This window comes from Dipodomys spectabilis, unplaced genomic scaffold (assembly GCF_019054845.1).
Source record: "Dipodomys spectabilis isolate Male_0828 unplaced genomic scaffold, ASM1905484v1 ptg000147l, whole genome shotgun sequence".
NCBI lineage: Eukaryota > Metazoa > Chordata > Mammalia > Rodentia > Heteromyidae > Dipodomys > Dipodomys spectabilis.
The window spans coordinates 14183546-14200669 of NW_024870824.1; the positions used below are offsets into that span (position 1 = coordinate 14183546).

Genomic DNA, 17124 nt, shown 5'->3' on the forward strand with positions numbered 1-17124 from the left:
TCTAAAATATACTTAGAACTCAAAAGATTAAAACCCCCAATAACAAATCCTCAAAGAAACAACCACCTGATAAACAAGTGGGCTAAAGACTTAAAGAGAGACTTCTCTGAAGAGGAAATAAGAGTAGTCAATAGACACATGAAGAAGTGCTCAACCTTGCTAGCCATAAAAGAAATGCAAATCAAGACAACATTGAGATTCCACCTCACCCCAGTTAGAATGGCTATAATCAAGAACTCTAATAGCAACAGATACTGGAAGGGATGTGGACAAAAGGGAACTCTGTTGCATTGTTGGTGCGAATGTAAACTTGTTCAACCACCTTGGAAAGCAGTATGGAGCTTCCTCAAAAGACAACAGTAGAGCTACCCTATGACTCAGCAATCCCACTTTTAGGCATTTACCCAAATGCTCACAAACAAGCCATCCCAAAGCTACAACTATGTTTATTGTAGCATTATTCACCATAGGTAAGATATGGAACCAACCCGGATGCCTCTCCTTAGATGACTGGATCAAGAAAATGTGTATATATATATATATATATGTATATATATATATATATATATACATATATATATATATATATACACACACACATATATGGATATATATGCATATATATATATATGCATATATATGAATTCTATGCCTCCATCAGAAAGAATGATACCACCTCATTTGTTAGGAAATGTAAAGACTTGGAAAAAAATTATATTAAGTGAAGTAAGCCAGGTTTCCCTTATCTGCAATAACTAGTAAATGTCTAGGACAAGCAGAAGAGGTATGACCATATAAGATGATGCTAAGTGAAATGAACCCCAAGATAAGGACGTAAGAGACTTTATCTTTCTTGTTGTTCTTTTTAATGTACTTATAATGTAGTAGGTGATTTTTTTTTGTTTCTTTGTATGTTCTTCTCCCATGGTACAACCCGTTTTCAATGTATTTGATTCTGGTGTCCTGCATCTTATATAAACATTTTTGGGGCGGGGAAGGGAAATAACAAAATGCTGAAATAAGGATACAGGATGAGCCATTGTAACAACAAGATGTCCAAGACACTATGTTGAAAATGAACTTTACAACTTTGTGGGGTGGAGATGTGGGGAGGAAATGGTTGGTAGGGGAAAAACAAAGGAGGGGGTAACAATGCTCCATAGGAAATGGACTCATTGCCTTGCTCATGTAACTGTAACCCCTCTGTACAGTATCTTTAATATATATATATATACATATATATTTAAAATAAAAAAATAAAATCTGTGAGATTCTTGTCTTCAGTCAACCACCAAAGAGCTAAAAGTGGAGCTATGTCTCAAGTTGTAGAGTCCTAGCCTTGAGCAAAAAACTCAGGAACAGAGCCCAGGCCCTAACTTCATAACTTCAAGTCCCAGAACCAGCACACACACACACACACACATACATACAAGTATGTAGTATATTATAGTATATTAATCCTCCTCAGTTGTGGTGTTTAATATTTTTTTGTTTATTGAAGTATTTGAGTTGCTAATATTTTGGGGGAATCTCGTGATTAGCAAAAAATAGCCATAATATTATTAGTCACATTACAAGTTTGTGGTCCTAATCAAATGAAACAATGTACATAAAATACTCAGCATGTTGTCTGACACATAGCAAGAGCTTAATTGATGTAAACCATTCTGATTAAACAATTATAATAACTATATGAATGGAAGAAGAAAGGTCATTAAAATAGTAACTAATATTTGTTACTTGCTATTTCAGGCACTATTTTAAGCATTTTATGTGTATAATTCTCACTTTCCCAACAATCCTATTAGGTATGTGCTATTGTACTTGAAGACACTAAGTGCTTATATAACTTGCTCCAATTATAAAGAATATCAGAAACTCAGCTAGGTCTCGAACATAGGCAGATTTTCTCCAGGGCCAAGTTCTTCATCATGATGCACCATATCTGATGCTAGCCTCGTTGTAAACCTTATAGCTGTGCTACATGGTGAATAAATTATTCCCACTATACCAATTACCTGTCTGCTAGTTTTGTAAAGAGATTTGTTATAGATTAACATATACAATATGAGCTATCGTTTTAACTCAGGTCTGTCTGAAATCTATGTATTTTCCACTTACGTTTTCCCAGAGTGTATTTTATAATTGATGACATTAATGAATCAACCAATCTTTTTCTTAAAATATTAAGACCATTTAGAGTTAATTATATATTTTCTCTGCCTGGTTGGTGGGGCTGTTAGAAATTACTCTTGATCAGGTACAGTATGAAGTAGCAATATGAAGTAAGTCCTTGTAATGATTTTCAGGCTTTTTCTTGAAATCATTAGTGAAAAGATATCTTCTCTGTCACAACCCAGTAGATAGTCTTAAAGAGACACACAATATTTATCCAAACAAAAAATGCATAATCTTTAGTCTTTTGTGCTAACAGTACTTAGCTTATGTTATTCACTATATTTCAGTTCTCTTAAAAACTAATTTAACATCTGAACACCTGTGGCTCACACCTGTAATCCTAGCTACTTAGGAGGCTGAGATCTAAAGATCACAGTTCGAAGCCAGCCAGGGCAGGAAAGTTGATGAGATTCTAACTAATCACCTAAGTAGGAAATGGATCTGTGGCTCAAGTGGTAGAGCACTAGTCTTGAGCTGAAAAAGTTCAAGGAAAGCTCCCAGGTCCTGAGTTCAAGCCCAGGACTGTAAAAACAAACAAACAAACAACTTTACCACCCAATCATGAGCTAGTACCACAGTTTGAATACCACTGGGCAAGAGAGTATGTTTTTGATCTTTTTTCATCTTGGAGTTGGTTTATCTCAGGTTGGCTTGCATGGAACAGCTTCGCATGTATATATAAATGACTCTTTGGACTTGTATGATACCCAAGTTGCTTTGTAGAAGAACCTGGGAAGTTTATATTAGACCCACCTGAAGTTTGTATTTTAACCTTGCTTCTTGCCAGGCTTTTATTTGATTTTTACCAATTTGTTAGGCTTTTCTGTAAGTATTCATAGAATCTACATTTCTGATAATGTGCTGATATCAATATTGCAGGTACTCCAAAGTTGTGTATTGAGGCATGAATAGTAAGAAAAGAAAAAAAAAAGAAAACGTATGAACCTCAAAGGTGGAGTAGTAATAAGTAGTTAATGTGAAAGCATCCAGGAAGATGACTGGCTTATAAGGCTGCGGATGGATTAAACAACTAATTAGGCATGGAAGGAAAACTTTTCAAAGGTAAAGCTGGGAAGATAAATAGGGATAGAACAAACAGGCTCCTATAAACAAACCCTGGAAAGGAGATAGATAGCTTTTGGAGGCTGGATGATATGATCAAATTCACCTTTAAAAAAAAGAACTGCAATGTGGACAATGCATTGGAGAGTTCCAAGATGAGAGAGCTAGGGAGAGGTAGGGAGGTACGGTGGGAGGGGTGGGGGGAGGTGAATTTGCTGTTGTATTTACCTGGGTCAAAGGTGCTAGGGAGGGTCTGAGAAGGTGGCTCAGTGGTAGAGTGCTTGCCTTGCATGCATGAGGCCCTGGGTTGGATTCCTCAGCACATAAGCAGAAAAAGCCGGAAGTGGGACTGAGGCTCAAGTGGTAGAGTGCTAGCCTTGAGCTGAAGAGCTGAGGGACAGCGCCCAGGCCCAGAGTTCAGGCCCCACGACCAGAAAAAACAAAACAAAACAAAAAGGTGCTAGGGAGAGGATCAGGCTGGTGGTTTTTGTTAGTCATCTCCTTTCTTACTTGAGCACCTTTTGAAATAAATTTCACAAGCACTGGGACCTGACCTATTCATTTGAGAGCTGTCAACTGAGAAATAAATAAAGCATAGTATGACATGCTAAGAAAAAGTACAGAAGTAGTACTTCTGTAATAAATTGCAATAAATTGCTGAGGCCTTAAAATCAGATTATGATATGATATGTTCAGGTTTATTACCAAATTGAATCATGCCTACTTTAATTTAAATTTTATTGTAAAGGTGATGCACAGATGGGTTTCAGTTATGTAAGTCAGGTAATGAGTACATTTCTTTTTGAACAGTTTTTTTTTCTCCCAGTTTTTCCTTCCCCACCTGCCCACTTACATTTTATTATACATTAGTCCTGGAAAACAAAATATTCATCTTCTCTCCCTCTGTGAGTTAAGAATTTGAGAGAAAGGGATTCATGTCCGTGTGCTGAATAAGAAAGATGATTTTTAAGGGGTAAACTTGCTTTCTGATTTTTATTTATACTAGCTAAGGGAAGCATGTAGCTTCATGCCTTGGTCTCTTCTCTCTTTGATTAATAAATTTCCTGCCTGTATGAGCATGTTATCCTGGTAAAGCAGACATCTTGATTCTTTTGGCTCATTCAGGCTGACTTTAATGCAACCACTTTCTTCGGCTTGAATTAATGCAAGGCAGGTGCTGGTAGCTCACATCTTTAATTTCAAGTCTTCTGGAGGCTGAAATCGGAGGACTGCAGTTTGAAGCCAGCCTGGGTAGGAAAATCTTGAGACTCTTATCTCCAATTAGCTACTATACAGTCAGAAATTGAGCTGTTGCTCAAGTAGTAGAGTGCCAGCTTTGAGTGAGACAGTGCATAGGCCCTGAGCTCAAGCCCGTGTGGCCCAGTACCAGTACCCTTGCCCCCATACACATATATACATACCCTAAAGAACTTAGTGTAATAATGGGTGAAGAATCCTCCAGTCTGTCACCAGATTTCTGACCTATGCCTGGAGTTTCAGACAGTTAAGAGCAGATAGTAAAATGGGTCTGTTCCCCATGCTAACCAAGGCTGAGTGAAATGTTTTACTCAGCCTTAATCCTCATCATTCCAACTCATCCCAAAAGGCCTTGCTCACATTCCATGAGCAAGCATGCTTTCTGCTACATTAGCTGGGAGGTCCTAAGCATGATTACATGTTTTTTTTCTCAAAATACTGGTAAACTATAATTAATAATTTATACTGGTGCAATTGGAAGGACTGAGAACCGAAGTGTTGAGACTCAGAAACTTTCCAGGTGCCCATTAAGCCAATAGCAGAGGTGACCCACCCATTATTTCCTGAAAGACAATGTGAAGTATAGGGATCAGAAATTTTACAGGGCTCTTCCTGAATTTCTCTCTAAATTCCCCCAAGAACTTAATTTCTGACATCTTCTGTGTGATTCAGTCCTCAGTGATAAACAAAATTGTGTTTATTGAACCAGTGACTATTAGGGACCATTAGTCTTCATTATTCTACAACCTCCCCTGATGAATGCTTCATTGAATTTCCTGCTCTTGTTTTTGATTCTAAGTCCCTTCCTTCTTCTTTAGTACAGCGATAATTACAAGGAAGAAAATGTACGGAGCACGGCTGTTCCATCACTGATCTACAGTCATTTCCTAAGCGGGGATTTTAGCATTGAGACTTAATATGCATCCCTGGGTACTGCTTTCAGGCACTTAGTTCTTTAATGCAAATAAACTTCCAAATGCCATTTCGGTGACATTACATTAAAAAGAGTCGTCAAGCAGTGTTGATACAGAGAACTTTATTATGACTAAAAATCATGTCTGTGATTTGAGCAAATCAAAACCAAATCTCCACCGTAGGAAAATGTATTTCATGGAGACTCAGCACAGACCAGAGTCCAAATGTGCTCTTTGTGTTCCATTGCCTCTTCCAATCCCTCAACTGCATGCTCCTTGAGTGGAAAAGCCATATCTGATCACAGAGCCTGCCTCAAACCCACCTGTGACTCCCCAGTGTCTGCAGATTTTTGAATAAGTGCCTTTCCCTAGACTCAAGCTTCTCTATCAATCTGCTAGTCCAGTCAATCCAAATGTTTCTCTCCCAACAAGATTGTCTCTTACATCTGTGCATGGATATATATATATATATATATATATATATATATATATATATAAGTATATATACCATATATAAGTATATATACCATATATAACCTATATATGGTATATATATAGAATATAGAATATATATATATATATATATATATATATATATATATATATATATACTATGTTTCTCTTTTAAATTGCATTTTTGTACCTGGAGAATATTTTGGCTCCATGCCATTTGTTAGGATTTGGCCTCGTGCACGTCACTTAGATTTCATTGTGCTTCCATGTCCTTGTGTGGGAATGGGGGTGACTTTGGGAGGCCCCCTGGGACACGCTGAAGAGTGCTTCACCAGCAATATCAGATACCAAATATCTAATATCAAATAGGAGCTTTTGTTTTTCAGTTACTGTTATCACCATCCTCTGAATTTTAGCTCAGGCTTTATCTTTGGTGAAATAATTTCCTACCTTATTATTCCAAGACTGAGAGAATATTTCTTTGTACTGGTTACTTTGGTTTTGGGTTTGAACTCAGGGATTCACATTTGCAAAGCAGACACTGATGTAGAGCCACCCCTCTACCCCTTCTTGCTTTGGTTATTTTTAAGATAGGGTCTCACTTTTTTGCTCAGGCCAGAGTAGACCATGATCCTCCTATTTCTGACTCTCTTAATACCTAGGATGGCTAACAGATGCATGCCACCTTACTCAGCTATTATTTGATATGGGGTTTCATGAACTTTTAGCCCCACCTGTTCATGAACTGTGATCTTCCTTGCCTCAACCTCATGAGTAGCTAAGATTATAGGAATGAGCCATAGCACTTACTTCTTTATTACCTTTTTAGCATCTTTTAAAAAATTCTTGATATGGGATTAGAGAATAGTTCAAGGTGGTGCAAAACATTTTTAATGGGCCTCCTGTCACTATGATTATGATATGAATAAGCAATGAATAAATAGAGAGCTTCTGATTCCTTGGGCTTTATAGTAATGCGAGCCCATCACAAATGAGTGTTTATTGTACATTAAGCCAGACGATAAATATAAACATCCATTTTTTCCTCATTAGGATCAACTGTAATAGCTACCCTAACATTTCCATTTTACACATGAGGAAACTGAAGACTCAAAGTCAGATAGCTTGTGATAGATCATTTACTCCCAAAGTTTCAGCTCTTAGCTCAAGAGCATACTGTTTTGATCCATGAGGTCTCATACTCCTGAATGGTAAATGCACTGGATACTGACTTTATTAATGTGGTTCCAGGTATTCCTTCCAAGATGAAGAAGACATGTTCATGGTGGTGGACCTCCTCCTTGGTGGGGACCTGCGTTACCACTTGCAACAGAACGTTCGCTTTGAGGAAGACACAGTGAAGCTGTTCATCTGTGAGCTGGCCATGGCCCTGGATTACCTGCAGGGCCAGCGCATCATTCACAGGTCAGCCGAGCCCAAGGAGATTTGAACTAAGCTTTGAACTGCATGCACAGGAGAGCATTCCTTTCCTTGTTGAGCATAGCATTTAATGCTCATTTGAATTTTACAACCTCCCAAGTTAGGCTGATCATTCCCATTTTTCAGACTATAGTAAAAAAAAAAAAGAGCACATAGATCTTAAGGTCACCATAAATGATAAATCAACCACCACTGGTACTTTGTTATAACTAGGCCAAGACAAAGATGGGGAGAGATGTCATGTGGAAATGAAATACCAAATGAAGTAATTGAGATAGAAATGAGGGAGGTACATGGATAGGAAAACATAGGATAAGAAAAAAGAAAGAAATTTCCTTGGGGAGAAAATTTGAGTCTCTGTTGTATTTTTCTATAATGCTGTCTATATCAAATGTATTCCTAATACATATGCTGCAATTCAAAGCAACAAAAGCAGTATGCATTGTGTACTTGAGCCATCTAAAGCAAAAAGACACAACAACAATTCAGGAAGCTGTAAACCCTTAGGTCCAAAAGAGAGAAAAGGCCACCACTTGCAATTGTAAAGAAATGGGTAATTTCAATGGTGGTTTCACACATATGATCTCATTTGAACTCTAATATCCCCTGTCATTAATGTTCAGAACAGATATAGCTAGATCAGTACTAAAGATAAGGAAACATGGTTTGTAGACATTGAATTATTACCCAACATTATGATCCTAATTAACATCAAAACAGCTACTATTGATTAGGGCTTAGGTACTTTACAGACGTTAGCTAACTACATCCTCAAGCTTCAACAATGAGTCTACATTTCATTACAGTGTTCCTATATACCAGATAACAGAGCTGTAGCTCAAGGACAAACACTTAATGAGTGATATTGCAAGAATTTAAACCTACATTCTTCAGACCTGTAAATCAGTTTCATTATGTCAGTTTACATTAATTATACATACAAAATATAAGCAGCAATGCAATATCATTTAATAAAATCAGCACACATAATTATGCCACTGTCAGCTCTAATCTTTGAAGAATTCATTAAGACTTTAAGCACAATTATGGCTCATTAAATAGATATTTGGGTAGATAAACTACTTGGCCACTACTAGTTGACATTTATTTGGATTAGTAAAGAGGCTCTGGACGAAGAGGTATGTCATAACTTGGAGATTCTCTATACAGGCACCGTGAACCACACAGCCAACTTTTTTTTTTTGCATTAATGGTATTTAACTTTCCATCTTTGGAGAGTTTGTTTGTGTTGGAAACATGCTCATCATGCAGTAGTTAAATGGCAAGCACATCAATTAATCTTGAAAGGATCTTGAAAGTGAATGTACACACCTGGTGTTTTATTAATAAATTTTTATTAATAAATGGAAACCCCGTTTTCAGGCACTCTTTCTCCTGTATTGACCTTCTGGTTCTTCAAATGTCTTATGAGAAGTTCCTCATGTCTGCAGTCTGTGGGATCCCTTCAGAATGGGCACACATGTTCATTGTTCCCCAAGTTGCTGACGATAGAGATACCAGATTGCAGATAGTTGCAATGAAAAGCCATTATGGCCTCTGAATGCCTTCTGACTATTCCTTTCTATTTGAATGTATACTTTCTTGTATTAGGCTTTATTTGCATCACAAGTCAAAATACTGTGAACATTCTTGCCTGGTTCTTAAAATTCTATTCCAAGAGGAGTTTAGAAGAATGTCCCCTTGTGATCCTCAATAACATATTATTTTTCTGTTCTCTCCCTCATGCTTCATTATGCCATCATCTTTTGCCACTTACATCAGAAGCCAATGATGAACATTCTGTTTTTTGAAGTTGACACATCCTCATTATTATTGTCTATTTTCAGAGAAGCTTTTTGGGATGAAATTTCTCCTGATCTGGCCGATGAATGGTGGCAATCACAGTGATGTTCTGAATGCTGTGTTAAATTGAGGTGTCATCCTTCTGGGGCTAGAAAACAATTCAGATGTGTTGCTCTTGCCTGTGGTACCCACCTACCTCCCATGAGTTGTATTTCATAGGCTGTCATAACATCTTGGGCTACTCCTGAGGAGTTCTGACAGCTTCAGTGCACAGCTACTTAATTTGTGTCCTCAATTTCATTGTATATGCCACAAGTCAGGGCCACTTTTGTTTTGCTTCTCATTGTGTTGCCTGTATGTGACAGAAGTATGAAGGAATGAATATGGTCAAGCCTTGTGAATGACTGTTTAGAGGCTTGGAATCACAAACAATAAAGACAGCAGGGCAAAGTAGAGAATAAGGGATGAATAACCTAGAAGTATATGTATGTATTAAACCAATTTAAAACTTAAAAAGATAGAGGAGGACTGGGAAGGTGGCTCAGTGGTATAGCGTTTGCCTTGCATGCATGAGGCCCTGGGTTCGATGCCTAAGCACCACATAAGCAGAAAAACCCAGAAGTGGTGCTGTGACTCAAATGATGGAGCACTAGCCTTGAGCTGAAGAGCTGAGGGACAGTGCCCAGGCCCAGAGTTCAGACCCCATGACTGGCGAAAGAAAGAAAGAAAGAAAGAAAGAAAGAAAGAAAGAAAGAAGGAAAGAAAGAAAGAAAGAAAGAAAGAAAGAAAGAAAGAAAGAAAGAAAGAAAGAAAGAAAGAAAGAAAGAAAGAAAGAAAGAAAGAAAGAGATAGAAGAAAAAATAAAGGAGTTAGGGAAGAGTAATCTAGATGGGGTGAATTTGATCAAAGTACATTTTGTATGCATATTTGGAATGATAATAATGAAATCACTTTGCATAATTACTTACTAAAGGGAAAAAATTAAGACAAAATGAAAATATGGAACATTAGCTAAAGAGTTCCACCCACCACAGCTTTTACCCTGGGTTGTTCACATTGTTTACAATTGAAGCCAAAAAATCCTAAAGAGAGCATTAATTAATAATAATTTGGAAGAGATAGTCAAAACTCATAAATTAAGAAATGGAGGACATGTAGCATCATTGTTAAAGATTTTCATGACAGGAGATCCAATAGACATTTTAATTATGACAGAAAACTGATAAGTAACATTTTCTACCCTCAAAATACTTGACAACAATTTGATGTTATATCATTTTGAAATGGTGTCAACTGACTGTGAAAACATGTACATAGTAAAATAAAAGGTATTGGCCAATATCAGGAATTTAAATAATGATGTCATTCCAAAACTAGGGTTCATGGGCTAGGTATAAAAGTGGGAAGCACATCATGGAAGAGTGTAGGCACCCAAGTATTATAATTCTTTTTATTACATCTCCTCAATTTTAACCAAAATTTCTTATTTATGATGATGATTAAGCAGTGTTGCAGAGTGTTTTATAATACATAATGAAAACATTTCAAGGAGCAATGATAAAATTAAACAGATTTCTTCAAAATTTAACAAAACCAGTGCTCTATTTGACTCTAAGAAGATAAAATATCATTTACTTATAACATTGTAGGGAAAGCACTCCCAAGTTCCAATTTATCGAAAGTGGCTCACCTATAATTCTAGCAGTTCAGGAGGTTGAGATCAGAGGATTGTGCTTTGAAACCAGCTGAGCAGATAAATCAATGAGAAACTTATGCCCAATTAACCAGAAAAAAGCTGAAGCTAAGATTTTGCTCACTTGAGCTGTGGGTCAAGTGGCAGAGCATTAGCCTTGAGCAAAAAAGCCAAGCAAGAGCACAAGGCTCTGAGTTAAATACCAGCACATGCATGCAGACATGCAGGCATACATGCATAAAATACCAGCACATGCATGCATACATGCAGGCATACATGCATAAAATACAGTTGATTTCCCAAGTGAGAAAAATCCATTTGCACTAAACGGAAGGTAAAATACGGGACAAAATTCAGATTCAAAGCAATAGTCTTGCTTCTGGACATAGTATAAGAATCAAATTTGCCATAAGCAGTCAGAAAGTAAGTGTGGAACAGGAGCAGGAGGCTGCCATTTCCTGAGGTACCAGACACTGAACTAACCACTTGTGAGTGATTCCATCTAATATTCTCACAACTGCAGGAGGTCATTGGTGGTAGTGTCCCATTTTTCAAAATCTCTATGAAATTCTAGTTCCTAAGCAGGTTGCAGGTTACCCCAGGATGCATGGTTTGTAAGTAGGTGAGACATCTTATTAAGGAGATTCAGAGCTTTAACTACTGTGCACCTGCAGATGTTTGGCATTGCTTCAAGCTCTGAGGAGGGGTTGGAGCAAGATAGGCATGACCACATGCTTTCAGGCATTCTCAACCAGCCTCTCAGGCAAAGATGGTACATGCTAAACCAACAGATAGAGAAAGTGCCTGAATCACATGTAAAGTTGTGTGAGGAAGGCTGGAGTAATTCAGAAAACAAGATGGCCTTAGGTGAGAAAACAGTTTAATGATAGCCCAGAGAGCTTAAAAGGATTTCATTAGCCAAAGCAGAAAGATGAGTCTAGTCCTTGTAAGAGGAGCTGCATCTGCAAAAATAATTGTCTTGCTGTGGAAACATAGAATGGACGGTTTCAAACTTTGTCTCCCACTGGCTTTCCTGCCAACAATGTCTAGTGTATTTTTTTTTCCTAAAGCACTATAGGTCTTGTTTCTTCCATAAACTCCATGTAGTCCACAAAGAGGGATTTGTTGTATTTTTTGTAATTCTATTTTACTGCACAAACTTGCATTTTTGTAGTTTCATAAATATGTAGAATCATTGTCTAATTTTCATCAATTCAAAATCCTTCTTTTTTATAGTTGTTAAGTACACAGAGTTGCATAATAATTTCCAATTCTGTCTTGTACCATTAAATAAATTTCTTTTAGTCAAGAAGTGAAATATTTTTCCGTGAGCATAGCTTGAAAACCAGTTGTAAATTATGGTCAGCTTCTAGATTACTATACTTTATTGCTCATTTTAAACCAGTGAGTTAAGGCTTTAAATTATAGAGGAAATTGTTTCCTATTAAAAATAAGAAAATATAAAAGTTGTTACAATCCCTTTGAGGATAGTACTATTTGATCTGATTGCTACAGTCTCTCCAATGAATAATTTGAGGCAAAGTAATTTTTACAGGCAAAAACTGCATTTGTATTTATTCCTTTGTCAGATGTTAAAGGATGCTCAATTAAGAATATAGGCTACCAAGATTGTCTGAGATTGGCTAAGATAGTTAATAGAAATCATCTCAGATCAAAATGCCATCTGAATAGATGGCTGACTGTTCTTCTTTCTTCCAAGAATTGCTACACTCTAAGAAGTTATAACTCACTGATAAATTCCTATAGAAAATAATATAAAATCTAATTAGGCAATTAGAGTACAACAGAGAGAACTACAAAACGTTTTTATGCGTGTTTTATTGTAAAAATACTGTACAGAGGGTTACATGAGCAAGGTAATGAGTACATTTCCTATCAAGCATTGTTACCTCCTCCTTTGTTTTTTTTTTCTCTGTTTTTTATTGTGAAAATACTGTACAGAGGGGTTACAATTACATGGGCAAGATAATGAGTACATTTCTTATCAAGTATTGTAGCCTCCTCCTTTGTTTCCCCTTCCCATCCCATCCTCCCTCTGCCCTCCCACCCAACCCTCCTCCCCACCCCAACAAAGTTGTAAAGTTCGTTTTTGACATAAACGTCTCATTGTTGCAAAGGGTCCACCTGTATCCCTATTTAAACGATTTGTTTTTTCCCTTCCCCTCCACAAATTATAACAACATCAAATACAGTGAAAGCAGGGGTTATACCGTGGGGGGAGGGACATACAAAGCAACAAAGAAATATTCTTATAAATGTGTTAGAAACAATCCCATGAAAGAAAAAACATTTGAATACATATTTTAGGGTTCTTTTCCCTAACATCAACTTATCTGACCTTTTCTGCTTGACTCAGACATATACTAGTTATTGCAAACAACTATAACCTATGTTTCTTTGGGCCTGGCTTACTTCACTTAATATCATTTTTTTCCAAGTCTTTCCATTTCCTAACAAATAGGGCAATGTAATTCTTTTTGATGGAGGCATAGAATTCCATTGAGTATAAATACCATATTTTCTTGATCCATTCATCTACTGAGGGGCATCTGGGTTGGTTCCATATCTTAGCTATGGTAAATAAGGCTGCAATAAACATAGTCGTGCTGGTAGCTTTAGTGTGGCCTTGTTTGTGATCATTTGGGTAAATGCCCAAAAGTGGGATTGCTGGGTCATAAGGGAGCTCTATGTGGAGTCTTTTGAGGAACCTCCATACTACTTTCCAAAGTGGTTGAACAAGTTTACACTCCCACCAACAATGCAGTAAGGTTCCCTTCTGTCCACATCCCCTCCAGCATGTGTTGTTATTAGAGTTCTTGATTCTAGCCATTCTAACTGGAGTGAGGTGGTATCTCAATGTTGTTTTGATTTGCATTTCTTTTATGGCTAGGGAGGTTGAGCATTTCTTCATGTGTGTATTGGCCATCCTTCTTTCTTCTTCAGAGAAGTTTCTCTTTAAGTCATTAGCCCACTTATTTATTGGGCAGTTGTTTCTTTGAAGATTTGTTGTTGAGGGATTTAATTTTTTGAGTTCCAGGTATATTTTAGATATGAGACTCTTGTCCATTGTATGGCTACTGAAGATCTTCTCCCAATCTGTGGGCTTTCTATTGATCTTGCTAGCTATGTCCCTTGCCATGCAGAAGCTCTGCATTTCATGCAATCCCATTTGTCCAACCTTTCTTTGATTTGTTGTGTTTCTGGGTCTCTATTAAGAAAATTTCAGCCTGTGCCAAAGAGACCTAGGGTTTCTCCTATTCCATCCTGCAATGTTTTCAGAGTGTCTGCTTTGACTCCAAGGTCTTTGATCCATTTGGAGTTGATTCTGGTGCAGGGTGATATATAAGGATCTAGCTTTAGTTTTCTACAAGTAGTTAACCAATTTTGCCAGCACCATTTACTGAAGAGGCTGTCTTTCTTCCGTTCTATTTTTTTAGCTCCCTTAAGAAAGATTAGATGGCTATAGGTCTGTAGGTTCATTTCTGGGTTTTCAATTCCATTGGTCCTGAGGTCTGTTCTTGTGCCAGTACCCAGCTGTTTTGATTACTATGGCTTTATAGTAGAGTTTGAAATTTGGTATTGATATTCTTCCAGAACTGTTCTTTCTGTTGAAGACCGTTTTTGTTATTTGGAGTCTTTTATTGTTCCATATGAATTTTTGGACTGCCTCTTCTATTTCCTTGAAGAATGAGGTTGGAATATTGATAGGTATCACATTGAATTTGTAGATAGCCTTGGGAAGTATTGCCATTTTCACGATGTTGAGCTTTCCAATCCAGGAGCATGGGAGTTTTTGCCACTTTCTAAGTTCTGCTTTGATTTCCTTTTTTAAGTTTTTAAAGTTTTCATCATAGAGGTCCTTCACTTCTTTGGTTAATTCCTAGGTATTTTATTTTTTGTGGGGCAATTACTAATGGAGTTGCTTTCTTAATTTCAGCTACACTTTTCTCATTGTTGGCATACAGAAAAGCCATTGATTTTTGAGGATTAATTTTATACCCTGCTACTTTGCTAAAGTTTTGAATTAGCTTGAGTAATTTGGGAGTGGAGTCTATGGGATTCTTTAAATACAAGATCATGTCATCTGCAAAGAGGGAGACTTTTACTTCTTCTTTCCCTATTTGGATCCCCTTTATGTTTGCACCTTGTCTTATTGCTGTAGCTAGGCATTCTAATACTAGATTGAAGAGAAGTGGAGAGAGTGGACATCCTTGTCTCATTCCTGAGTTAAGAGGAAATTGCTTATTTTTTCACCATTAAGTATAATGCTGGCTGTAGGTTTGTCATATACAGCCTTTATTGTATTGAGGAATGTTCCATGGATTCCTAATTTTTCCAGAACCTTCATCATAAATGGATATTGGATCTTGTCAAATGCTTTTTCTGCATCTATTGAGATAACCATGTGGTTCTTATCCTTGCTCCTGTTGATGTGATGAATTATGTTAATTGATTTGCATATATTGTACCAGCTTTGCATCCCTGAAATGAATCCTGTTTGATTGTGGGGTATGATTTTTTTTGGATGAATTGTTGAAGTCAATTGGCCAGAATTTTGTTGAGAAGTTTTGCATCAATGTTCATCAAAGAAATGAGTTTGTAGTTCTCTTTCTTTGATGAGTCCCTGACTGGTTTTGGGATGAGGGTTATGATGGCTTCATAGAATGAGTTTGGTAGTGAACTTTCTCTTTCACTTTCATTGAAGAGTTGGAGGAGTATTGGTGTGAGCTTCGCTTTGAAGGCCTTGTAGAATTCCGCTGTAAAGCCATGTGGTCTCTTATTGCTATTTCTATTTCAGTGCTTGATATGGGCCTGTTAAGATGGTTTAACTCAACTTGGTTTAGTTTTGGCATGTCAATATTTGCTAGGAAAAAGTCCATTTCTGCCAAGTTCTCAAACTTATTAGCATAAAGTTTTGAGAAGTATTCTCTTATAATGTTCTGACTCTTGGTTTTTTCTGTGGTGATGTTTCCATTCTCATCTCTGAGTTTATTTATTTGGGTGTGTTCTCTTCTTTTTCTGATAAGTTTTGCTAAGGGTCTGTCAATTTTGTTAATTATTTTGAAAAACCAACTCTATGTTTTGTTGATTCTTTCTATGGTTTTTTATTCTAATTCATTTAATTGTGATTTAATTTTAATTATTTCTTTCCATCTACTGGATTGGGGTTTATCTTGCTGCTCTTTTTTAAGGAGGCTCAGATGTCTCATTATATTGTTGGTTTCAGATCTCTCCAATTTGTTGATGTAGGAACTCAGAGCTATAAACTTGCCCTGGAGTACTGCACCTCCTTTGTTTTTATCTGTCATGGATAACAGAAATTCAGAGAATAAAGGAAAACTTTTGATTGTCAAAGAAATAGAAGTGTATTTTTATCACCTTTATTTTCTTTGCTCTAATCAGAGCTTCTACAAGATGCAGATCTAAAAGTCACTACTAGTGAGAAATTTCTGTCCTTTATTTTCCCTTGATGGGAAAGAAAAAGAATCTTAGGAACAATGCTTCTATCTCAAATATTTCTACAAAATTATTTGGCACTTGTTTAGCAAACAAACAGATCTCCCAAGTACTAAGGTCCAAGTGGAAAGTAGGAGAAACACAGTTGTTGCAGAAGTAAGAGTAAACAGAAGTGAAGTGAACATGGTAGACAAAAATTAAAGGCTTTTGTATTCTTTGTAATGCAAAAATTAGTAATTTCTGTGACATTTATATAAAGAATGTAAGCTGTTAGATGTCTGTCATGAGCTACACACACACACACACACACACTCACGCCACTCAGATTCAGTTACATATTCATGATACCATGGTTCCATTTTTAACTGTAGCCTGACAACCACAATGTTCTTTGTTATTGTCTCTCTCTCCTATCTTAAGTGCTCTTGGAGGTGGCGGGGGGAGATGCACTTTGCTGATCTTTTAACCCTCAGTGTTTAACAGAGTATCTCAAACAGATAATTTCTGGATAACTCAAGGACTGGACAAATAAGTAGGGACTATATGTTTTTGTGTCTCTTGGAAGACTGTAGAGAATAAAGATTGTTGTTTTCTTCAGCTGAGGCATTCTTATAGTAGCTCAACAACATTTTTATAGTAGTTCAAAGGGGTCTGGGTTCCATGCTGTCATAGATTTGGTTTTTTCCTTGTACTGGTCCTGGAGCTTGAACTCAGAACCTAGGTGCTGTCCCTGAGCTTTTGTGCTCAAGGCTAGCACTCTACCATTTGAGCCACAGCTCCATTTTGGTGGTTAATTGATGATAAGACTCTCTTGGACTTCCTTACACAGGCTGGCCTCCTGAGTAG

The 17124-nt window shown here is 37.0% G+C and overlaps 1 protein-coding gene across 1 annotated transcript in view; it reads left to right on the plus strand.

Moving 5' to 3' along the window:
• The window catches only part of Stk32a (serine/threonine kinase 32A), a 123814-nt gene that overhangs the window by 50845 nt on the left and 55845 nt on the right, over nucleotides 1–17124 (plus strand). The window contains exon 4 of the mRNA XM_042692129.1: nucleotides 7116–7289. Within this exon, the coding sequence (XP_042548063.1) occupies nucleotides 7116–7289 (174 nt within the window). The remainder of the gene's footprint in view (nucleotides 1–7115; nucleotides 7290–17124) is intronic.